Source organism: Melozone crissalis, unplaced genomic scaffold (genome assembly GCF_028551555.1).
Source record: "Melozone crissalis strain CALT ecotype California unplaced genomic scaffold, PUWL_Pcris_2 ptg000033l_1, whole genome shotgun sequence".
Classification (NCBI taxonomy): Eukaryota; Metazoa; Chordata; class Aves; order Passeriformes; family Passerellidae; genus Melozone; species Melozone crissalis.
In genome coordinates this window covers 4,355,337-4,380,108 of record NW_026535811.1, presented here as the reverse complement: position 1 = coordinate 4,380,108, position 24,772 = coordinate 4,355,337, and the positions used below count along the sequence as shown (strand labels likewise).

The 24,772-nt window shown below is 40.4% G+C and overlaps 1 protein-coding gene across 2 annotated transcripts in view; it reads left to right on the top strand.

Annotated features, from left to right (window-relative positions):
- The window catches only part of PTPRO (protein tyrosine phosphatase receptor type O), a 140,124-nt gene extending 115,731 nt beyond the window's left edge, over nucleotides 1–24,393 (top strand). The window contains exons 15-27 of one of the 2 annotated variants that reach the window (XM_054282170.1): nucleotides 137–257; nucleotides 1,978–2,046; nucleotides 5,897–5,980; nucleotides 8,877–8,912; nucleotides 9,862–9,943; nucleotides 10,928–11,018; nucleotides 11,520–11,596; nucleotides 14,223–14,357; nucleotides 15,749–15,871; nucleotides 17,172–17,326; nucleotides 19,207–19,342; nucleotides 21,667–21,787; nucleotides 23,353–24,393. In XM_054282170.1, the coding sequence (XP_054138145.1) occupies nucleotides 137–257; nucleotides 1,978–2,046; nucleotides 5,897–5,980; nucleotides 8,877–8,912; nucleotides 9,862–9,943; nucleotides 10,928–11,018; nucleotides 11,520–11,596; nucleotides 14,223–14,357; nucleotides 15,749–15,871; nucleotides 17,172–17,326; nucleotides 19,207–19,342; nucleotides 21,667–21,771 (1,214 nt within the window). In that variant the 3' untranslated portion in view covers nucleotides 21,772–21,787; nucleotides 23,353–24,393. The remainder of the gene's footprint in view (nucleotides 1–136; nucleotides 258–1,977; nucleotides 2,047–5,896; nucleotides 5,981–8,876; nucleotides 8,913–9,861; nucleotides 9,944–10,927; nucleotides 11,019–11,519; nucleotides 11,597–14,222; nucleotides 14,358–15,748; nucleotides 15,872–17,171; nucleotides 17,327–19,206; nucleotides 19,343–21,666; nucleotides 21,788–23,352) is intronic. The other variant, XM_054282171.1, reaches the window with a different exon arrangement.
- The last annotated feature ends 379 nt before the right edge of the window (nucleotides 24,394–24,772 follow it).

The window sequence follows — 24,772 nt, the reverse complement described above, 5'->3', positions numbered from 1 at the left end:
CTCTCTAACACTCCAGGCTCTTTGAGATAAGCTTAAAAAAAAAAAAATATCAAAACTCAGGGAAAAAAAAAAAACCAAAGGAAAAATGTCACTGCTTCTGAACTGAATAACTGAGAGCAATTTTCTGTGTGCACAGTCACTGAGATGAACCCCAATGTCGTGGTAATCTCCGTGCTGGCCATCCTCAGCATCCTCCTGATTGGGCTGCTGCTGGTCACTCTTGTTGTCCTCAGGAGAAAACACCTACAAATGGCAAGGTAAGTGCAGATTTATGCTAATGACAAAAAAAACAAACAAACAAACAAAAAAAAAAAACCAAAAAAACCACCAAAACCAAGCAAACAAACAAAAAAACCCACCAATTAAAAAAAACCAAAAAAAAACAACCAACAAAACCCAACAACAAAACAAAGCAAAAACCTCCAAAAAACACCGAAAACCCCCATTCAGACACTGACAAACATTGTGACAGTAGTTTCAGCTGAGAATGCTTTTGTGTGGGTGCTACTTGAGGTGCTTGTTGTGTTATTTTTAGCAGAGTGTCTCCAAGAGCTGTTTTGCTGCTGTTGACCACATCCTCTCCTTGTATCTATTTTCACTCCTGACCTGACTGACAAGCCTCAAGCTTTGTCTTATTTTGAGCTTTGCAGGATTTATCCATAAATACAATCCCATATTACAAAAGGGCTGTGTCAGGGACATTAATGATAATTAGGATCTGAGGCAAATGGGCATGAGCAGGACATCAAGGTTCTTTGCAAGTCTTTGATGTGGTTTGGAACAGTAGATTTTTTTCCATGCCAAAAGATAATATTTTCTAGAAAGTCTCTCTCTCACCATTTGCCAGTCTGCACCAATCATTTGTGCCTGAATATTGAAATTCCATTTCCTTTTCTAGGAGATCTTACCTGCAACAGTTCACTTTAATGTGGGTTGTTGTGGCCTGTGCGAGCTGTGGAAGTTTCCCCAAACCCTATATATTCTGTGTGTATATATATATAAAATTGGTTTACCTACTAGTTTTGAAGGTATCACAGAGTCTTTGTCCTTTTATAATCTATATAATATATTTTATATTAATTTATGGTACTGTGTCAAGAAAGGAAATTATTTCACGTAAAAAATCTTATGTAAAAAATCTTGTGCTTAACAAGATGCTGGATTTTGGGTGTTGTGTCTAGTCTATATATTCCATGCAATAGATGACCACATCACACATATGTCTCAAGTTATCATTTTAAAAAAACATCATATAGTTTGTTCCTTTTGCATGCAATTAGCTCTGAAATTCCCAGCTAAATTAATTCTTTTCTATTTAATTACTGAGCAGCCAGCCCAAAGCTTTTTCTCTTCATCACTGCTTTTAGCCACAGAACATAAACACCCCAGAAGGAAATTTAAAAAATAAATCCAGAAAGAAGCTGCAAGCAATTGTTTGCTTAAATCAAGAAAATAGTCAAGTTAGTTTATAATTCATAGCTGAACATCATGGACTTGTGATAAGGACACTACTAGAATGTTATTCAGAATTTTATTTTTTTTTCCGTACAGTTATTTTCATGATTCAAAATTACCTATAATTATCCTGTAAAAAGGATATAATTAAAGAACTTCTCCTTGGAGTGGGAACAATGAGTATTAAGTATAGAAGGGTAAATATTTAAGCTGTGCACTGAGGCCAGTGCCCTGCTATGGAAAGCACAAATTTAGACAGAAGATAAGGTCTATTTGAGAATTTCATTCTTTTGAAGCATTTTTAGGCAATTTGATCTCAGGTGTTGAACATTTATTGGTTTTGGACAACCACATTAAAGGATTCTAGTTATGTTCATTTCACATTATCTGAGACCAAGTCACAGATGAGTGTTTAGCATTTCCCTGCAACTCCAAAGGTTAAATTTTTGTTAAACCAAGCTCTTTGCAAGTGTTGTGAATCCAAAAATAATAACTTTTTACTTAATGGTTTTCCTGGAACAGGGAGTGTGGGGCTGGGACCTTTGTGAATTTTGCATCTTTGGAGAGAGATGGAAAGCTCCCCTATAACTGGTGAGTGTTTGAAGCAAAGCTTATGGGTTTTCTTCCCCATCTCTGCTTTTTGGCAAATGTTATCTGTAATCTTATAGTGCTTATTTTTCATGTCTTTGCTGTCCCTCTTTAGGATAAAACTACTAGGCTTGTTAATTTTGTATTTTATCCCTTGAATGTATTTTATTTCTTGAATGATCACTGAAGACATGCATTCTGTCACCTGCTATTAAAAATAGGTAATGATGTATTTGCATGTCAGCCAAGTTTCATGGATGTGTTTGGGGAGGATTTTTTTTCCCTTTCTCTTACAGACGTATTTCCTAAAATAACACAACTGTAGAAACTTGATCTATAAATTCATTAGTACTTCCATGTATTTGCATCCAGGAGTAAGCTTATTTGTAGATAACTAATTACCAACTGTCCTCATACAGTGGTTTAATAAATATTTCCTTATGTTACAAGACAAGGACATGCCAACTCAAATGTATAGTGTAGCCTAATGTTCAGTGCTGTTGAAAAAAATAACAAAAAAACTCCCTAAATATATCTTGCTAGTCTAGAAAACCACCTGCAAGAATTGCAAGCACTGATATGGGCTTTAAATCATCTCTGTCACCATCAGCTGATGAGAAGTATTCGAACAAAGAAAATCTGTGGGATTAGCTGTTATAGAAGTAAAAGGCTCTGAGAGCCACATGCATTGCAGTGTGAATCTGCCACCCCTATTTTCATCATCATCCCTATTATGATAATCAAATAAATGGTAATGACAGAGCCAAGGTTTACTGTTCTGTTGTTAGCAATCTCTGCAAAAACCTCTTCTCTTTCAAGGCAAGTCCGAGCACAGACACTTAAAAGGATGACATCAGCCCCATTCCAGTAGGCCAGGAGAAAAAAACCTAAAAAAATGCCTTTACACTCATGGTCAGCTCTGCTGACAGCTGAGAAGTTGGAAAGAAAAGTTGGTGCACAGGGAATTTCTTTCCATGACCTCACAGGACACAGCCTGCCAGCCAGGCTGGGATTAACTGGATTGACACTGCACCACCACAAGCCTTTTGGTAATAAGCTGCAAACTGAACTAACAAGCCCAGCAAATCTTGTCAATATCTCACTGTGCTGCTAATTAGCTGGATATTAAACAAGCTTCACTTGCTTGGTTTAGCTTCAATAGCAGCCAGCTGTGTGCGGTACAAATGAAACCATCCCTCAGCTTCTCTTTCTTGGGCTGTATTAATGGCAAAAAAAGTCAGAAGATCAAACACTCATGTTAATTAAATAGCCAAGCTTGAATGAAATTATTGAACTAGCAACAGATGTTATTAAAACCATAAAAGGCTCTTTTTTCTTTTTTAATGGGAAGGGAATTAATAGGTTTGGATGTGAAAGTGAAGGTTCTTGCTTGATTTAGCATATATATGTATGTCAGTGTGTATATGCATATATGTACACATACATAAATTAAGTTATAAAAATATAAACTGAGGAAAGCATTCCTGCTTAATATCTCCACAAACCTTTTGTACCTGAAGGCAGTGTGTCCTTATCTTATGGTCCTTATTTCTCTGAGAGTTGTTTTGTGTGCCTCTGTTGTCTAATGTCAAGAGCAGATTCACAATCCATCAAGGCAGCCAGGTGGGAAATTCAGCCCCAAAAACAGAGAGAAGGATTAGCTCATTCCAGGGATCCAGTCAGGGAGCCATGGGCATATCCACTGATTCCTAAGGGAAGCTCAGCTGACTTTTCAGGGTTCCAGCAATCTCTGCATCTCCTTCTTTTAATTAAGTTGTTCTGTATGCCTGAGCAGGATGTGAAGGACTACATGATTGCAGAAAAAAAACAGTATTGTATTTATTAGGCAATTACACATTTTTCATATGTTGAATAAAATAAATTGCTTTAGCTGTCAGAGCTCCTAGTCTGTGAATATAAATCAGTTTGCAAGCATGTTAGCCAGTGATTTGATAAAATGTGGAAAATTCTTGTGAGGATTGGCAATGAAATGAGCCCAGGCTTGAATAATTCCTTCTGCCTCTGCAGGCAAGAGGAAGTAAAAGCCTCACGTGGAGCTTCTCAAAGGAAGGAGAAGTATTCCAGCAACATCATCACTTCTGTCTCCTGAGCCTAATGGAAACCTCTGTGGCACCAGAGATCTGTGCCAAATTTCATCCTCAGTCCAGCCCCATAGAAACTCAAACAACAAATGAGCCTTAAGGGTCTGATATTGAATTCAGAGTGACCCCAACACAGTGAATGGTTGGCATCTGACTCCATTGACTCAGAATTCTGAAAAAATCCTTTATTGAAACTATATTACACTATACTATACTATACTTACTATACTATACTATACTACGCTACGCTACACTACACTATACTACATACTAAAGAAAAGTCTTGACTGTCTCCTGACAGTCAGGACACAACTTTGAGTGATTGGTTAATTCATATAAACAACCATCACCAGAATCCAGTTACCAAATCCCTTCAGGTATCCAATCTTCCTAACACATTCCACATGTGCAAAATCAACAGGAGCATCGAGTAGAGATAAGGATTGTTTTTTCTTCTTGTCTCTGTGCTTCTCCAGGAAAAAAACTGTGAGAGAGAATTATCTCTCTCTCTGTTCAGAGGATGTGAATGCCACAATCTGATTCTGCATTTTTGTGGTGTATGATTGACCCTCTTGCCTCTGGCTGAGCCCCACAAATCCTACAAAGCCTGGGGCAGCTGCCCTGCAGAAACTGCGCTGCCCATTTCCTCCGCAGCAGCAAAACTCATTAAAGCATAACTTGGAGTTTTCACTGCATGGGCAGAAGATTTCCTCACTGGCTGGAAGATTGAGATTAGAGATGATTCAATTTGACATGATTTATTTATCAGGGAAAACACAGTATCTACCAACTTCATAAGAGCAAAGGGTACTGAACAAGGAAATTTAACTTTGTGTTTCCTCTTTAGAACAGCTGCAGAAGGGTGGTATCACTTTTAAGGCAGCAGATTTTCTGATGGGGAAAAAAACACCATGATGGTGTATCTTACTAAAAAAACACCAAACCTTTTACTGAAGTCAAGTTTTTTTAAGTTCTACGAGTTTTTCTTATTTGCAAAATACCTGAAGCCCATTTCACCAATAGATAGAACAGGGTTTCCTGAATTAATGCACACAGAACCTGGTAAACAGCTTGCAAGTACAGAAGTTTAGAATGATTTTGTACTCACATTTCCTTTAGCCATAGTAAAATCTGCTGTAGATAGTTACTCACAGAAAACACAGTTAGAAGAACTGTTCAAGCAATGTTTAGATGAAAACCTAGGAAAGAATTTAAAGCACTCTGCAAAGTATTATAGGGATGCCTTGAGAAATCTGACTCAATAGAGGGTATTAAGAGATGTTGGAAGCATCTAAATTTCCCTCTGATACAGGTCTTCTGATATCCACAGGATCACTTGCAGGAACAAACATGGGAGATTATGTATGTGATAAAAACAAACCATATCAGTTCTGAATATCTCAAAACATTGAAAGTAGGCTTAATACCACCTATGCAATGGCTGGAAATCTTTTAATGATGTTTTCCTACCCACTTTACTCTCTGACAATTATGAGTAACAGGCCTGAATCAATATGATAAGACATAGTTATTTTAACCATATGGAATTTTGTGTTGGATAGCTGAGAGTACTTCAGGTTAAGGAGGAAAAATTCTAGGGATGCTAATAATATGATTAGGAAGTAAGTAAGTAGGATTTATGGGTTTAGCTGATTTTTAAAATAGAATTTGCTGATCTCCTGATATCTGTTTGTCTTACTAACTCTCCTCACTTTTTCATCTTTATGTATGTTATTTATTAATGCTCACAGGCGTAGAAGTGTATTTGCTTTCCTAACTCTGCTACCCTCATGCCTTTGGACTGATTATCTTTTGGCATTTTATGTTAATCCTTGGTAAGTGATTTACTTGTTTTTCCATATGTAATGTGTAAGCAATGTGAATTTCTATGACATGAAAAATGTGTGGTACCTTTGTTCTCAAACGGGTCAAAGCTTTTAGAGATAAAATTTCGCACTGGAACATGGACTGGCGAGGATGTGGGTATCAAAGTATTTGCTACCCTGCTTCATCTGGTTTGTCTGCTTATTCTCCAACCCATTTTGGTATTAAACAGCTAATCTTACAGTGGTCACCATATCCATCTCATTGCTGTCTTTGCAATTTTTGCTGCTTCATGATAAGTCCTGGCTTCTTCTGTCCTGGTTATTTACATGTTCATTGCCTGGCACTGACTTCTGCTGCTGCTGCTGTTCTATTACTAAAACTGCTTGATTGTGCCTCACCTGTTTGGTGTGTGATGTCAAATACTTTTGTTTTTCAAGGGTGCTCTTAAGCCCTCCTGATGTCAGTAAAAGCTTTGTTTTTGAAATAAAACCAGTTCACTGAGAATGGATACAACTAGGAGTCCCAAAGAGTAAAAACAGGGTCACTGTGTGCACTTATTGTGTGTGTGGGTATTTTTAATACTGTGGGTATATTTATTACTGTCTGTAAATAATTTATAAGGATTTAGTAAACACCTGATTGTTTTCTTCAAAAACTGAACAAAGCCACTCCTCTTAGGACCAGAATTGTTTTACAAGCCATTTAACAAATAATTATAATAATCTATGACCCAAAATTGCCTAATTAATATAAACTTAAGAAACTTAAATTCCTGATGCTCTCGGGTCCAAGTTTTAGGGTTTTACAAAAAAGGTGGTCCTGAGGTTAAGAGTTAATTTCCCTGTCATTTTCCCTGGTCTTACTCTCAGCTGGTCATAAAGCTCAGAGTGGCCACTGTGAATGGCACTGATGCAAAAATGCTGTTATCTTTTGTCCCTCTGCCTTTTTTATTTTATTATTCATTTGTTCACATCTCCAGGTGCCTATCTTTCTTCAGAGGTTTCCCCTTCAATCAATCTACCTATTTCAGTCTGCATGATTAAGTTTACAGGAGCTGAAGTGGAATGAGATGAGATTAATCCCTCTCTTTGTATTTTAATATGTAGACTAAATGGAATAACAGATGAAACACCAGCTCATGTTTCAAATGTTTTTGTTTTGCACGTAAGCTGGCTTAAAACATTTATGAACGTTCAGGAAACAATTGCAATGCTAAGAAACAAAGGCCTCTTGAGACCATCAAAGCACACAAAATTCTTGCTGAGAAATGTTTGTCGATCATTTGTTTTATTGCCTCTTGAAGTGTTCCTTGGAGAAGTGTTCTTAGAGGCATTCCCATCATAAAGAGCTGTTAAGAGCTAAGACATTTAGCAATTTTTTTTCCTTTTCAAATTAATTCTTGTGTGCCTGACATTAAAAGGTTTACCATAGTCACAGGGGATAGAGGTGTGTTGAATAATTTAGTGGAATTAACGTTAAGATTTCACTGGGAAAAAAATCTTCAAAGATGGAAAATAAATACTAGTAGTTTAGGTGTTCAGTACATATGAATGTACAGATAATATGATAGGCTGAAAAGGTTTATAATATTTAATCTCCACATTAGTATAAAGCTGGTATTGCCATAGCTCTTGTTAATTCTGCAGGCAAAGATCCTCATCTAAATGGAGATGTACTTTGTCAAAATTACTGCAGGTTGTGGCTGCTCCAGAAACTGAATATTTTGTAAAATTTAATTTTGGAAAGTAGCCCTTTATTTGTTTTTAGTGTAGCTTCTAAACAAGGTAGAAAAATAAAAATACCCTGCTTTTTATTATTTCTTTCTGTATAATTTCATTATTTAGAATTTAAAAGTCTTGTCCTTTGATTTACTAATTGAAGCTGTGAACCAAATGATCTAGACATAATTTTCATATCACCATGAAATTTAAAATAGCATCATTATAATGTGTAAAAATAACAGATATTTTTTAATGCCCAGGAATTAAAAACTGACACTACTAAAATTCCTTCTGAGTAAGCAAGAATCTATTTGAGCTCTGTGGCTGATTGAACAGAAATCAGTGTTTTTAGACCTCTAGCCAAATAATTCCAGGGTGTTTGCTTTGTCTATTAAATTTTTTTGTTGCTTAACTTCTTTTTGGCAACAACAAAATGAACACACGTCCCCCTCCAAAAATCCACCCAGTGGTAGCTGAGTAGGGCAGTTCTTAAATCCATTTTTTTGGGTTTGACTGCTTAACACACTCAAAAACCTGCTTACAACTGTGGCTAGTGAATTACATCAGCCATAAATCATTGTTTAACATGACTGGCACAATTATCTCCAGCTGTTTAAAGTCAATTAAATTATCTAAGGTTTAAGCTGGAGTCCCGCTGAGGTCAGTAGGATATTTGCCATTGGCTTCATTTATCATCATAAGCAGGTTAGGAGACAGGCCCTTTCTTTTCTCCTTCGCCTTTTCCTGAATTTTCCAGTGGTGTTCTTGTCCCTTTACCCAGCAGATGCTTCTCATTCCCAGGTGCTCTCCAGGGTTGACATCCAATTTTCCAAGCTCAGCCAGGCTCAGGCCCTGGGGACTCAGCCCCAGCCCACCCAGAGCCAATGGGTCAGGATTTATGGGGGACCCATGGATTTTTCTGGGCACAGATTTTCCTTTCCAATGGCAAATCCCATTCTCAGAGCCACAGAATGGGATGTGCATCCCACTGGACTCAACAGAAATCTTGCTATCAGCTTAAAATTATTATAAGTTATTATCACCAATCTTTTCCTGAGTACGATGAAAAAATACACATTCTTAAATCAGTGCTGTCTTTGAATAAAGGTTGTACAACTGTTTAATGAACTTTTAATTCATAAGTATGAATTTTAAAACTTCTTTTTTTCTTTTTTTTTTCCAGGAGTAAAAATGGATTAAAGAAGAGAAAGCTGACCAAGTATGTAACTTCTTTGATATTTAAAGGAATAAGTCTTAGACTAAATAGACATCATGGCATAGTGGTATTTTATTTACAAATACAGAAAACTTCTTGATAGACATATCCCAAGAGAGATACCTGAAAGCAGGAAACAAACACAAATTGGACAAAAACTGTTCTGCTCAACAGATTGCAGTAAAACATACAAAATCAGTCAGCAGGGAAAAGATCAATTATCCAACTTAGTGATTTCAGCAGAGCTTATCCTTAGTTAAAAACTGCAAATGGTGAAAAATCTGGGATGCATTTGTTTGCAGTGACATTTCCCTGTTGACATGGGGCTCTCATTACAGTTGTTGCTAGAACATCAGATCATTAATGCTAGCGGGTAAACAGGAGTAATTAAGTGGTGATAAGACAGGTTCCTATGGGCATATTGCCTCCAAGTAAATGAGAAGATTGCTGTGTACATGCTCCAGTGGCTTGTAAATTAGAGTATGATAATTAGGAGAGGGGAGCTGTTTACCTGTGTTTCGTTACTCACAGCATCAGCCTAATTATTTCTGTGTTGTGTTCAGGGGCTGTGCCTGGCTAACAGATAGATCTCACCTGGCAAAAAAAAAGTGTGGAAAGAGGGAAGTCATTAAATCAAGGCTAATTCCTACCTACTGAAGCTCTCCATGGTTTTGTATACTTATAGACCACCTTTTTTTAGCCACTGCCTCTCTATAATTACAAATGTGTGTAGTTGTCAAAGCCAGCAGAGAAAGCAGTCAGGACAGTATCCAAAATGTAACACACCCCCATTTTGTGGCCCTGAACCACAAGGTTTGTCCTTATTTCTCTCTAGCATTAAAAGCTGCAAATGGATATTTATGACTTGAAAGTATTCTGGGGGAAAGGAATGAAAAGTGCTACAAAATTCAGATTTTTTTTAACCTAATTTCTCTGTATTTTTCTTTTAAAGCCCAGTCCAGCTGGACGATTTTGATGGATATATCAAGGATATGGCCAAAGACTCAGATTATAAATTTTCTCTGCAATTCGAGGTAAAACTCTGAGGATTCTTGCCCAGATCAGCTTTTTCAAGATGTTTAGCATGACGTGCTACTGTGTTGGTTGATCTGAGCTGTTGCTGGGTGGGCCAGCTTCACTTCCTCCTAATTCTGCAGAATTTAGAAGTGGAGCTTGGTGTTGTTAAATCCTGCATTTATTGAGCTGATTGGAGTGGCTTCTCACATTCAATCTGAGTTAACTGTCAGAAAAAACACACTTGCTTTAAGTTTAGGTCATGCTGGCAACCTGAATTATATTTGGGATTTAATGGCTTTATTTTATATATCTAATGTCCTTAATTTGAGAGGAAGCACTGAAATCAGGAAGTACCATCAGAAATCTCTATAAGAGCAAGGAGATTTCTCTCAGGCAAGTTCAGGTGCACTGTCTTAATTAGTCAAAATTGAAAGTCAGTTTGGTAGTATAAAACTAAATCCCATCCCTATCCTGGGGCTGTTTCCCAAAGATTTAAGATGGAAAGCAGTGGGGAGGACTCTCAGGGTGTTTCCATGATTCCTTCCTGACAGCAAATTCCCCTGATGCACCATATATTAGATGCAACTACTGAAGATGATGACTAAAAAGATCTTCCAAGCATTTCCCCAGGACTGAAAGCCACTTGAGGATTTCAAGAAGCCTCTTTAAGGGGGGCAGATGACCACCACAGAAATAACTTAGCCAGGCCCTGGTTTGACAGGATTTTTGGTTTGACAGTGAGTGTGGGTAAAGACAAGCAATTCTGAGTCCCAGCTCTGGGATGGCATCAATGTGTTGGCAACATCAGGAGGAGAAACCCCAGCTCTGCTCTCCAGCTGCTTGGAGCCCAGCTCATCAAAAAAAGACAATCTGTCGTCCTGCTGTCAATTTATAAAGTGATTTATGGGCATTTTCTGTCTGCTATCTGCCACAAGTGATCACAAGGGTGATCCCTGAGTGTTTTTGAGGCTGACCTTGGCATTTCCTTTCTGTTATCTCAGGAGCTAAAGCTGATTGGGCTGGACATCCCCCACTTTGCTGCTGATCTCCCCATGAATCGCTGCAAGAATCGCTACACAAATATCCTGCCCTGTAAGTGCAACACACTAAATCCTGCTGAAATCCCCAGGGAGGGAAAGAAGAGCTCCAATAAGAAAAGAGAATCAGGAGATTTTTCTAAGGCTGGTAAAAGCCTGTTCTACAATCCTGCTCTTGCAGAGAACCAGGCAAGGGATGTTTTTATGTTAGATGTAGCTTCCTGGAAATGTTTATCATGGCAAGAGCTTGGAGGTGAGAAACACAAGGGTTTTTTATGCTGCTGAGTGTAGTGTTACTGTATTTCTCTTATGATTTTAATGAAGCCTAAGGGAGCCCAAAGGACAGCACTTGGAGGGGGTGTTTGCAGAACACTAATGATGGTGTGTCCATGTTTGCCGAAGCAAACATAGCTGTCTTAGTCACTACAAGAATTTTCTATTTTTTAACAGATTATTTTTGGCCATTCCTATAGGGCTAATTTAAATTTTGCCTAGTTGGAGGTGAGAGCCATATTTGAGAGGTGATTTTTTTCCTAATTTCTGTTTACTTTCACAGATGATTTCAGTCGTGTGCGCTTAGTCTCAATGAATGAAGAGGAGGGCTCTGACTACATCAATGCCAACTACATCCCTGTGAGTACAGAGCTCAGTGTCCTGCACACCAGGCAGAGCTGGGCCCTTGAAAATGAAAATAACACAACATTTCCTGGAAGCTCTGTCATGTTTTCAGCATCTCCTCAGCTTCCAAATATTTTGCCTGCAGGGAACAGCCACCAACAAAAAAAAAAAAAAAAAAAAGAAAAAATAAAAAGGGGTGGAGAGAGAAGGTTTTTGGCAAATTGTGCTGCAATAGCTGTGAATCTTTGTGAGACTTTGATTGGACTGGAATGGAAATGGGCAGGAAATGTTAAAATGATTCAATGGCCTTTTAAGATAGCGAGGCGAAACATAAATGTTCAAATTAGAAATTTTCTAGATTTCTACTGCACATGGAAGAAAAGAGCTAAGGCAGACACTCCAAATGCACAAAATGCACACAGCCCAGATGGTGTGTGGAGAGAACTTCTGCTTTCTGCCTCCTCCCTGGTGCTTCCCCTGCTCCTCCCTCCACCTGGCAGGGAGCACACACTTACCAGGGGTAGCACCCACGGTTCCAGGATAATTACACAGTGTACACAGAGCTGCAGGCAAATATTTTGACACTGGGGGTTGGCTGAAAGCTCATCAGCTCTCTCCACTCTCCCCTGCCGTCACTCAGGCTCATCCCTGCCATGCCACAAGGTTTGTCCCTCTGGTACCTCTGTGCTGTGGCTCAGTGAGGGCTGGAAAGCAGGAATTCCCTGGGCTGCTCTGCATGGTCACTGCAGCCCTTTAGGAAGAGACCTTTCATGGAGAAATGAGCGTTTTTGCAGTCTGGCTGTACATAGGGCTGAGCCTGGCTGTGCTGGAGAGAGCTGAGCCAGCGTTATGGAGAAAGGAGGAGCCCTGGGATGAGTCACTGGAGCCACTTCTCTGTCACTCTGGCACTGCCCAAGTGTGCAGTGTTGAGCCAAGTGTCTGAGCTTGGCTTCTCTGTGTCCAGGGCATGAAGCTGAGCACTCATACTGCAAAAAACAGGAAAGGAAAACCTTCCAGGATGCACAGCACAGGAAACTTCTGTCGCAGACAACTTTTATGAAAAATCCTTTCCTTTCATGAATTTATGAAAAATTCATAAATTTTCCTTTATGAAAATTTTTCCTCCTGAGAAGATGTGAGGCCTCAGGAACAAAATGTAAACATTGATTATCTGCTGCTGTGGAATGCAACAGGTGCATCTGTGATTGGCCCATGTTGGATGTTTGTCATTAATGGCCAATCACAGTCAGCTGGCTCGGACAGAGAGCCGAGCCACAAACCTTTGTTATCATTTTTTCCTATTCTATTCTTAGCTAGCCTTCTGATGAAATCCTTTTCTTCTATTCTTTTAGTATAGCTTTAATGTAATATATATCATAAAATAATAGATCAAGCCTTCTGAAACATGGAGTCAGGTCCTCGACTCTTCCCTCAGCCTAAGACCCCTGTGAACACCGTCACAAACTTCTGTCACAGGGGATTGGGGATAACAGGATCTTAAGCCCCAGCCCCTCTCAGATGTTCAGTTCTGCTTTGCATCTCTTTAGTTCTGCTTCTAGCCCAGTGCTGACCATGGAAACTGGGACAGACACATGATGGTAATGCTGTTCTTTTTCTGATAATCAGTGCTCCACTGCCTCCAAACCCAGAAACCAGGGGTGATCTATCCCTGTGCTAACAGGGATTTGTCACTTGGGTCAGACACAGCCCATGGAGACCAGACAGCAAATTCTGTGTAGTGCAGAAAACTGGGATTGAGCTCGTTTGCAGAGATGTCTGGAGGAAGCCATTTGATGAAAGTGCTCCCAAATCACAAATAATTTTATTATCCACATACAGTGGTGGCCCAGAAATTGCCCAATTTGCATGGGATCGTGCTGTGTGTTGGATGAATTTTTTGCTCTTGCTAGGAATATAAAATTACTTTCCAAATGCAGTTTTGATGATACAATCTCAGCAAATATGGTTATAGCACATGCCAAAAGGGTCATTCTGTGGTCTTTTATTATGGTCCTAATAACAGTCTTTTGGTTTTGGAGAGGAGAAAGGAATCTTTCCAACTAAAATCATATTGATGGGTATAGGAAAGGGAATACATGCAAATGAAGCATCTTAGCATCTGTTAAGGGCATTGACTCATCATCTTGTCTATTATTTTAATCAGAAATCTAATTAATATTTTATTAATTTAAGGCCTCATGACATAAACACATGTCTATAATCCTGTTCCATTGACACCAGTGACTGAAAATCACCACAGGCAGTGCTTGGGATGAGCAGACTGGGCATCTGTAACTGATTTTGTGTCTATAACTAAATAAACCCTAAAATTACATAATCTGGAATGAGCTGTAACTTTCTCTTAGGGCTTTTATTACTTGCTTTTTTAATGTGGCCTTTTCTGCAACTCTGAGCAAATGATTCATGTGGTAACAGCCTTATCTTCTGCATTTTAGATTGTTTATACTTTGGGAACATCAAAAGCTAGCAAAATAAATACAAAAAAATTTAATTTCTTTATATTAAAAATCACTTTTAGAAGTACAAGTTTCACTTGGGCAAGCTAAAAAAAAGTGTGAAAAGAACATGTTCTGAAGCAGTAGCCATGTTGGTAAGCAGGACCCATCTCTTTGTCTTTTAGGGTTATAATTCACCCCAGGAGTACATTGCAACCCAAGGACCACTGCCAGAAACTAGGAATGATTTTTGGAAGATGGTTCTCCAGCAAAAATCACAAATTATCGTTATGCTCACTCAGTGCAATGAGAAAAGACGGGTATGTAACAAAGTCTTGTGTGTGGTGTTAAAGAAACCACTCTGAAAAAGAGCTTTTTTAATGCTGAGTCAATGTCTTTGCATTGTTTCTGATCACAAGGCAGCATCACAACCAGCCCTGGAATGGCATCTACCTTCCCATTTCAAGACCTTCTTCGACATTTCCTGATGTTCTCTGACCTCCTTTGACCTTTCTTGAATTTCTTTGTCCTCTCTTGACCTTCTTGGACCTTCCCTGACTTGCTGCACCTTCATTGACTTTTCCTGACCTTCCCTGACCTTCTTTGTCCTCTTCTTACCTTTTCTGACCTTGTTTGATTTTCTTTGACCTCCTTCGACTTTTCCTGAAGTTCTTCAACATTCTTTGACTTTCCCTGACCTTCTTCAACCTTCCCTGATTTTCCTTGACTTTCTCTTGAACCTTCACCTTCCCTTGACCTTCCCTGACCTGCTTTGCTGTTGACTTTCCCTGACTTTCTTTAACCTTCCTCCACCCTCTTTGAACTTCTATGATGACCCCTCAGGTCGTTGACTTTCTTCACCCTTTTCTGCCCTTTCACCTCCCCTGACCTTATTATGAAGCCTCTCCTCTTACATGAGGAGAGACTGAGAGAGCTGAGACCCTTCATCCTGGAGAAGAGGAGGCTCCAGGGGTCTTGTCACAGTGTACAAATGCCTGATGGGAGGGAAAGGAGATGAAGCACTCCTTTAGTGGTGACTTGCCCGGTGACAGGTCAAGAGGTGATGTGCACAAATTAAAAAAACACATTAAATTCCTTCTGAAGTCAGGAAACACTTCTTTTACTGAGCCACTAGGATGAGCTGCCCAGAGCTTGTGGAGTCTCCATCCTTGGAGATGTTCCAAAGCCACCTGGACATGGTCTAGAGCTGGCTCTAGGTGACACTGCTTGAGAGGGGAGAGACTTGAATAGGATGACTTCCAGGGGTCCCTTCCATCCTCAGGCCTTCTGTGATTCTGCACTTTTAAGTTTAAATAATTATAAAATACAAGTTCTAGCTTTACATTTTCCCTTGATACTGTAATAGAAATATTTGGAATATAATTTGGGGGGTTTATATGCACATTCTCTTTCCCAGCATTTTGCTCTGTTTAGACCTTTATATCAGGAAGAATAACAAAAGGCACTTTATGTCTATTCTTCACTGCACTGAAGCTGCCCTTCTGAAAACTGATAAATAGCTGATGGCCACAATTAAATGGGGATGGTCAGACTGGAAGTCATTGCAGGATAAATTTCTTGTTATTTCAGCAGCAAGTGAACAGTGACAGGCATTGCTAACCCTGAAGTTCTGCCTCCTTTCGCATGTGCTTCCTTCCATATGTGTATCTTTATATAAATGCAAAAACTACTGGATTTCCCCACCTTTCAGGTGAAATGTGACCACTACTGGCCTTTCACAGAAGATCCTGTTGCTTATGGGGATATCACAGTGGAGATGCTGAATGAGGAGGAGCACACGGACTGGGTGTACCGCAGCTTCCGAATCAGCTACGTGAGTGAAACCCTCTGCCAAAGGAGTGATTGCAGTCCAGCCTTTATCCTTTCCTTTAACTCTTGTCCATTTCTGGCATTCAGCAGGAAACACCTAAGAGAGATCGATGTCCTTACCCTCACTTCAGCACAGACAAATGATGAAATCACGAAACTTTCCCCTAAAATTGCCGTCTCTGAATTTCTTGGCAAAACGCAAAGCTGGAACAAAAGTAGCACCGGAGCTCTGGACAATTCTGTAGCACCAATAATTGCTGACAACAAATGTGTGAATTCCTTCTTTTCTATATCTCAGGCACACCTTCGTGCTATAAATTATTCAAAACTTGAAAATACCAGTGGAAGAATTGAAAATAATTCTCAGAAGGGCAATTCTGCAATAATCATGCCTAGCTATAAAATATTTAAACAAGAGTGAGAGTATGTTGTGTCCAAATTGAAGCTCCCCAGACTTTCCTTCCACCTTTGTTTCCTGCATCAGCTCATTGCCAGCACCATCCCATGAAGGAAAGCTTAGGGATATGGAGGGGATGTGGAAAAAGCTGTGCACTGGCAGCTCACCACTGACCCAGGACCTTACATGTTGTGTTGAGGATTACTTCATCTAAAGCCACTAGAATTTTTAGCATTGTAAATGTGGGGTTTTTTATAATGAGCTTTTTTCCTAAATGTTTCCTCTGGTAATGTTTTCTTCTTCCCTTTGTTTTGCTGCTTGGTTGGGGTTTTTTTTGTTTGTTTTGTTTTGGTTTTTTTTGATTGGTTGGTTGATTTTTTGTTGTTGTTTTTTTGGGGTTTTTTTGTTTTTTTGGGGTTTATGGGGGGGGTTGGGGTTTTGGTTTTTGGGAGTTTTTTTGTTTGTTTTTTTTCTTTAAAACTTGAAAAGAAAATCTCTCGAGAGTCCAGGTTTGACTATTTGCCAATAGTATTGTCCTTTATCTGTGAGATAAAAACAAAATGAGAAAAGGGGAAGGAATGGAATAAAAAGCGAGAAAGAAAGCTAAGAGTTGAAAAATGCAACAGTTCTTGATTTAAAAGCAGAATAAGATGGAACTACCACAGGGACAAAAGCAAAAAGCAAATCCCAAATGCAGAAACAGGAAGTTCATGTTGTTTTGATAATGATGACCTGATAGCCCCTCATTTTGTAATTAAATACCTTGTTTGTTCTTTCCCATTTTTTTTGGTTGGCTTCAGTCTTTCAGGCTGTATGTAGGCAAAAAAAACCAAAACCACAAAATGACAAAAAAGCCCTCAGTGTGACTGAGTGTGATGACGTGCTGCTGTTGTGCTTGTCCCACCAGGCTGATGAGGTGCAGGACGTGATGCATTTTAACTTCACGGCCTGGCCAGACCACGGCGTGCCCACCACCAACGCTGCCGAGAGCATCCTGCAGTTTGTGCAGATGGTCAGGCAGAAATCAGCCAAGAATAAAGGGCCCATGGTCATACACTGCAGGTAAATGCTTCAAGGAATAGCAGAAGAACAAGGTGTGACATTAAATGAAACCATGAGAAATAGATGTTGTGGGGTTCTGCTCACCTGTTGGCGGAAGGTGGTTCTCTCTGCTGTTATGCAGCTCTGCCCTGTGACCTCATGGAGAAATTCATAGAGGATTTGTTCTGCGAGTCTTATGCCAAAAAAAGTGCTCAATAAACCAGGGGAGAGACTTATATATCATATTATGAAATCAGACCCTGTATTTACTGCTAAATTGTTCTGGGGAGGAACAGAAGCAAATATCAGAGAGCTGGGCAACAGCTGTAGTATTTTCTTTTTTTCAGTGAGGATTCTAGCAGCAAAGAAGGTATTTTCAGGTAGTACTTTTAGACTATACTGTCTATACAGCTATACATCTTAGACCACATAGATTAAAAATAAAAATGCTACAAAGTTAGTAGGAGGGGCAGAGAATTAGTGTATTGATCAACTCCTGCAGCAATTGTTCTCAGACTTTCAAGAAGGCACAGAATGAATTTATCAGTTGATCTGTCCAATTAACATGTCAGAAATTCCATTGTATTCATGTTATTTGAGAAATTAACACAACAAAAGCCAAGCTAGAGACCTGTTTTGTGACAGTTATGTTGAACTGTGTTGAGATGAGCTGTTAAACGTTATTGCAAACACTTTCAAGGCTTTTCAGAAAAGAATGACAAAACAGAAGAAAGAGCTTTTGCCAAGATACACACCCTTAGTAGTAGGTGAGGTGTTGGGTTGCTGTGTGAAACTCTGTAAAACCTCTGTGAAATCTGACTTAAACACCACATGCGAAATTACAGTGCTAAGAATTGTACACACATGAGAATCCCTAAATGAAGGCAGTGTGTGTTTTTTCTAGTTGCTAAGCTTTCCTTTGGGGAAAATGCAGATTTTCAGCTGAGTGGTATCTATTTCTGTCTCATGCTCCTAAGGCAGAAGTCCTGGAGTGCAGACTCTTCTGGTGAAGCCTCAGGTTTTAGCTTTTCTATTTTTCACATTCTGTGCTGCTTTAGCATGTGAGTCTGAACTCCGCATCAGGGATGGTGAGCTCTGTGCACAGAGCAGGGAGACAAAACAATTCCTGCTCCAGCTGGGCACCAAGGACAAATGATCCAAATCTCAGCCCAGGAGCACAAACCCCGTGGGCTGGAGAGAGGAAAACAAGCAGGGTGGGACTGCCTGGGCTAAAGCTGGAATGGGACAATGAACTGCAAGGTGCAAATGGAGCAGAACTGATCAAAGGGAGAGACCTCCTTAGTGGGACCATTACAGGACCATTTTGATCCATCTTGGGTGCAGCCCTGGCTGGGCTCTTGTGCTGCCCAAGGTGGATCCATTGATACACCTTTGAAAAAATCCCTGCTTTATTCTTTAACTCCATCCAGCCTTTGTTCTAGGTCAGCCTTCACAAGGCATCACTGGGGGTTTGTCCTTTGAGGATGAACTGCAGTCATGGAGTGCCTTTGCAAGCCAAGAGGTTTGCAGTGTGGAGAGCTGTGGAGCTGAGTCCTGCAGGGTGACCCTCACTCTCTCTGGGCATCCATTGCTCCTGAGCAGGTCTCTGTAGCTCTGGCTCCAGCCCCTGGAGTGGCAGGGGTCTCATGAAGTCAGCGAGGGGAGCAGTGACAGCAGGAAGAGCAGGGAGCTGAGGGTGGGTGAGGCTGTGTGTGCACATTCTGTGTGTGAGTGCATCCACTCTGCCCAACTAAAGGGTTGTGTGCCACTAAATCAGATCAACCAGCCTGGCCTCAGCTCAGTTATATCTGATAGCTCCAGCTGCAGCACTCCTGCCCTTTGCAGTGCCCCTGGTTTTGCAGTTTTGCAGTGTGAATGAGCTGCATGTCTGTGTGTTGCAGCGCTGGCGTGGGGCGGACGGGAACGTTCATCGCCCTGGACCGGCTCCTGCAGCACATCCGTGACCACGAGTTCGTGGATATTTTGGGGCTGGTGTCGGACATGAGGTCCTACAGAATGTCCATGGTGCAGACAGAGGTAAGGGCTGTTCACTTCAGCACTGTGACAGTATTGTTGTGCCCATTTCATACTCCTCTGCAGCATGCTCATGACTCTTGTTCATCCTGAATGTCACCATCATATTTTCTGAAAAATCCTCTTTGCCCAGGATTCTTCTCCTGGGAAGCTGAGAAGCCCCAGAGAAAAATTAAAACAATAATTATCTCATTTGCTTCTCCTGTGTTTTGCTGCTTTGGAATGTGGTTTAGACATTGTTTACCAACTGGTCATTGTTTCATGTAAATTGTTTTAACTTAATGACCAATCACATGCTGTGTCAGACTCTGGAAGGAGTAATGAGTTTTCATTGTCATTCTTGTTAAGCCTTCTATAAGTATCCTTTCTCTATTCTTTAGTATAGTTTAATATAGATCATATATAATAATTATATATAATAAACATTAAGTTATTATAAATTCTTAATATATTCATAATTATTAATAATTTATTATTGCTATTAATTTATCAATATTAATTTATTATCTATTATTATATATACTGAATTAGCCTTCTAAGAACATGCAGTCAGATTCACTCATTCTCTCCCCTCATCAGGGTTGCCAGCAAATTCAACACCCTGAACACTTGATAAAATCACTATCAATCAATATTATCAAGTTTTCATCTTCATTGTGGTGTTGTCACATTATTAGTCTACTGCATAGGTGGGTTTGATGATTTATCTGCACTCTCACTGTCTGCCAGAGGAAATGAGTTATTCTCACCTTCTGTGAAATGAATATGCAAACAATGCATTAGAAGAGATTAACATATGAAATTTTCAAGCCACACTGTAAAGAGCTGGGCTTGCTGAGGGGATTAATGGCTCATGAAATGATATCAGTATCAGGCAGCCTTGTTCAAGTATCACGTTGGTATCATCCAGCTCATCACACAATGGGATTTCAAACGAGCAAAACAGACAAAAGGGTTGTGAGTCTGCCAGACACCCTCCTTGCCCCTCTCCCTACCCAAATATCTACTGGGTAGTTCTTTTTCTGTTTTTAAGACAAAAATATATAGACAATATTTACTGGGGAAAAAAATCACAAATTCAGTCTTCAAAGCAGAAGATTTTATGGATCTAAAACCTTCCCAGTTCCCCTGGTAATGAGGGAAATGTTTCATATTTCATGCCTGTTGTACTCTTCCTTGGTTAGACACACAGTATAAATGAGCAAGCTCCATGCAGCTGGAAGTGCCACCATCACTGTTTTCAGGCTAGATTGTGTATTGTCAAAGTTTGTTGAATTGAGAGCAAAGAAAAAACTTGTATCAGGGAGAAGAGAGGAGGAAGAAAACCTTCTGTGACAAAAACTAGGATCTGGAAATGAAAAAAAAAGTAATTTTCAGTGCATTCTGGATCATTCCTATCAAACTGCCACTTTTCATCATAATTCAATGTATTAATCCAAAAGCAGATCCTTTCCACCAGAGGAGAAAAATCCTGATGGTTGATTGATTTCAGCTGCAATTGTTACCACTCCAGAGGTGATGTGAGTTTTTGTAGGGCTTTTTTTTCTTTAAATATTTCTCTTTTTTTAATGTAGAACCTCATTGCATTGCTGGGACTGATTTTATGGGCATTTACTGAGCTCCTGCTGCTGCAGGCAGTGGCCAAGCCTGGCCTCAGAGGTCACCAAGTGACACTGACACTCAGCCACAGAGGCCACCAAACAGTTTTTCCTTACAAAATATGAAACCACTGACAGCTCACCTGAGTTCACATTGTCTGCTATGCTGGAAACTTGGCAGTGTCTCAATGAGCAGTTTAAAAAAAAACAAATGGCATGGGCCCAAAAAAGGGTTTAGAATGGGGAATATCCTGAATTGAAACCAGGCTCTCCAAATTAACTGCTCTGTGAACAAAATGGGGGTTTTCTTCTTGTTGGTAAAGAAGTCAAACATGGAGGAACCTGAACCTCATTAAAATATTTCAGGTGCATATGTGGTATGGGTGGAATTTGTTGTACATAAAGCATCCAGATACCTTTCTTGGAATTGATTTATTTTTAGGCAATGTAAAATAGACCGACTTTAACTCAGATTCAACTCTTCTGTCATCATTCAGGTTATTAATAAGTGATTATGGTGTCAGGTGGATTTCATGCTCCCCCTTCTGCTATCTGTAGCAATTGTGGACTATTATTTTGAGAGTTGATTGTGCATTGTGAGGGGCTGAGCTGGAAGCCATGTTGCTGTGCAGGCTATTACTGTGAACTATCAAACTGTGTCACTAGCTGTGTTTTTGTCATGCTTTCTGGGGTGCAAAAAATGCCCTTTTCTTTGGTCTTTTCTTCTAGGAGCAGTATATTTTTATCCACCAGTGTGTGCAGCTGATGTGGCAAAAGAAGAAGCAGCAGTTCTGCATCAGTGATGTCATATATGAGAACGTCAGCAAGTCCTAGTTCAGAGTCACAGGTGGTAAGTCAGGCAAGCCTGGCCTTTCTTATTCCTCTTCCCTGTTCACATGGAGAGCGAGGGGAAAATCCATCTCTCGCAGTAAATAACCAGTAAATAATCCAGCCTGTCACAGTAAATAACCCCCCACCCTTCCCATGCCACTGTAAGAATATATGGGCGCACTCATGTGTAAAGAAAAAGAGAATCCAAACTCCTGATGAGCCATCTCAGCATTCCGTGCCACTTGTCCTGACATGCAAAGATTAAAGGCAGGGAGAACTGAATATCTCCAGTTGTTCTCAAACAGGAATTTTGCCTGGTTACCAAGGCCAGCAGGGGCTTGGGGATGCTCTGCTGGAGGGTGAGTTGGTACCCAGAAAGCTCTGGCATGAAACAGTGGGAAATGTTTTCCTAAATCTAAAACCACAGAAGCAGCAGGCTCTCAAAGTGCCACCAGCAGCTTTAGTGAAGGGTTGGTCTCACTTTCCCAGTGACCCCATGTCTGAGCAAAACAAGAGGCTGTGACCATGATATTTGCTGCTGGGGACAAGCTGTGGGGACATGTGTCACTGCTCTTTAAGCTACCAAGCTTTGGTTCATTAGGTGGCAGCAATAACCCAGCCATAACCTTAACACTCCTTTTTTGGGTGGAGCAGGAAGTCTTGGGATCTCTGCTGCTCAGGGTGACTCTGAGATGTGTCAGAAAGTCTCTTTTCCCAGCCCAGCAGTCAAAGGAGGAGTCAGAACTCTTCAGTTCTTGGTCTCAAGATTGTTTATTGTATCTCATCTATAAAATTCTTTCTCCTGGCCTGCCAAGGTCCATTCAGCATGTCAGACAGAGGCACTCTGTCTGCCCTCAGGGTGGTGTTAACTTTTTATACTAAAAAACTACAATATTTACAATTACTTTCCAATACCTATCACCTATGTTAGACAGTGAGTTTCTACTCTAAACCAACCCAAAAGTGCCACCATCAAAGCAGAAGATGGAGCCAAGAAGGAGAAAGGCTGGACACACCCAGATTCCTCCATCTTGTCCCCTGAACCCCCATTCTAAAACCCCCAAAAATCTATTTTTCACCCTGTGATTGATTCACTATCATTCTACTTATACTTTTGTGGCTTGTAATTCTTCGTATGAGGTTGGTAATTGTTTTTCCCAAGGGCTAAATCAAAGGCACAGGGGTCTTGGGCTCTGTGCCAAGGTCTCTGAGCACCCTGGGCAGGGGCTGGAGCCATCCAGGGCAGCCAGAGGAATTTCCTGGGTTCCCACAAGGAAGCTGCAGACTGACACAAACTGCTTTTCTAGCAGCTGGTGGATAGATGTGCTGAGGGCAGCACCTCCAGCCGTGTCTGCTGTGTGTCATGTGCATTTATTAACCCCTGTGTGCATCATCCCCTGCCAAAAGGAGCCCCAGTTTTCCTCACTGTCCCCTGGTTTTAGGGTTGCTGTCTAATCTGAGTCCCAGCACCCTGTACTGACAATCTGCAGTCCCAGCCTGAGTGGAGGGTCAGTAAAACAAATGCTAAAAACTGCATTTATCTCCTTTTCTTCTCTCTAAAGCATTCTGTTTGTTTGGTTGCAGGTGAGACCATGAAGCACACCCATCTTCCCTTGCTTCTGATTTATTTTCTGTTGATGGTTTGAAGGGGCAGGTGCTGTGCCACAAGAGACCACTGCTCTGCAGTGCATGGACAATGAGGGAAAGAAACTTTTACCTTCCTGAAGCACTGGGGAGACAAAGCCTTAACGAGCCTGCGGTGTCTTTTGAACTGTTTAATTTCTGGACATTTTTTTAAAATACTGGACCAAATTCAACTTAAACAACATGAAGGAAAAGACACTATACGTGCATAAGACAGATTGCTCCAGAGTGTTGGGGTTTTGGTTAATTTCTTTCATAATTTTGTTTTTTCCTGTGCAGGTTGGGCTTAAGGTTAAAGTAAGTGCAATATTTTTTTAATGGTTGACTGGAGAGCTTTCTTCATGTGTCACTGGTCTGTCCCTAGGAGAGCAGGCATTGTTAGTATCTAATAATACCTCATTAGTGAATAGCGAGGCATGAACATACATGAAGAAACCTGGAGATTGTGAAAGGGGGCTGGGAGGGCGGGGGGGTTGCTGGGTCCATGGATTTGATGGATTTGACTGTTCCCTTACAGCACTGATGGATGTGGGGCCATGGGGGAGCACAAGGAACACACTGACAGCAGAAATCCGAGCTGTGGAGCTGAAACAGGCAGCTGAGAGAAGGGTGGGGTTGGTTCTTGACTGGGCTGCCACTTGTTAAGCAGAGGGATTGCTCTTTTTGCCAACCTTTTTGCAGTAATGCCACTGGATCAGGCTTCTTTTTTAGATGGATCTAATCACAGGGCAGCTGAGTTTCCAGCTGGGATATCTTAGCATATATAGCATTTAACTGTCTGAGCAGTCTATGGTGCCTATACCCCTCACTCATGCATTATTTTTAGTAATTATTAACCCTGTGTAAAAACATAAAACTGGTTCAGGTTGGAGGGGTGGAAAAAAAAAAAAAAACAAACACAAAAAGTGCTTTAATGGACATAACTATTTTTCCTGAACCAGGAATTTCCAATGTTACAAATACAAGGTTTTGGCATGTGAAGGGCTGGTTTTCAATTTGTTGCTACAAGGCTGCCAAAGTGTCAGTATGGATTCCTGCAGGGCCTTTGGGGGCAGGGTGGGGGGCTCTTTTCTTTTTCTCTGTCCATTTCAGTTCTAGTCAAAATAATTAGCTATATATATTATTTTTTTTCTGATCTTTGTATAATGCCGGTACATCATTGTGTATTGTGACATGGATGCTGTCAGAATGGATGTTTGATGGCATTTTTTGTAACCTGTTGCTTTGTGTCACCTCATTGGAAGTTAGCAGCAATGGTACTCAATGTAAACAAAGCAGACTTGAACTGGAAGTAAACACACTGGATTGCTTACCTGTGGAGAAGTCACTGTCAGCAAAACACACCTGCATAAGATTTTAT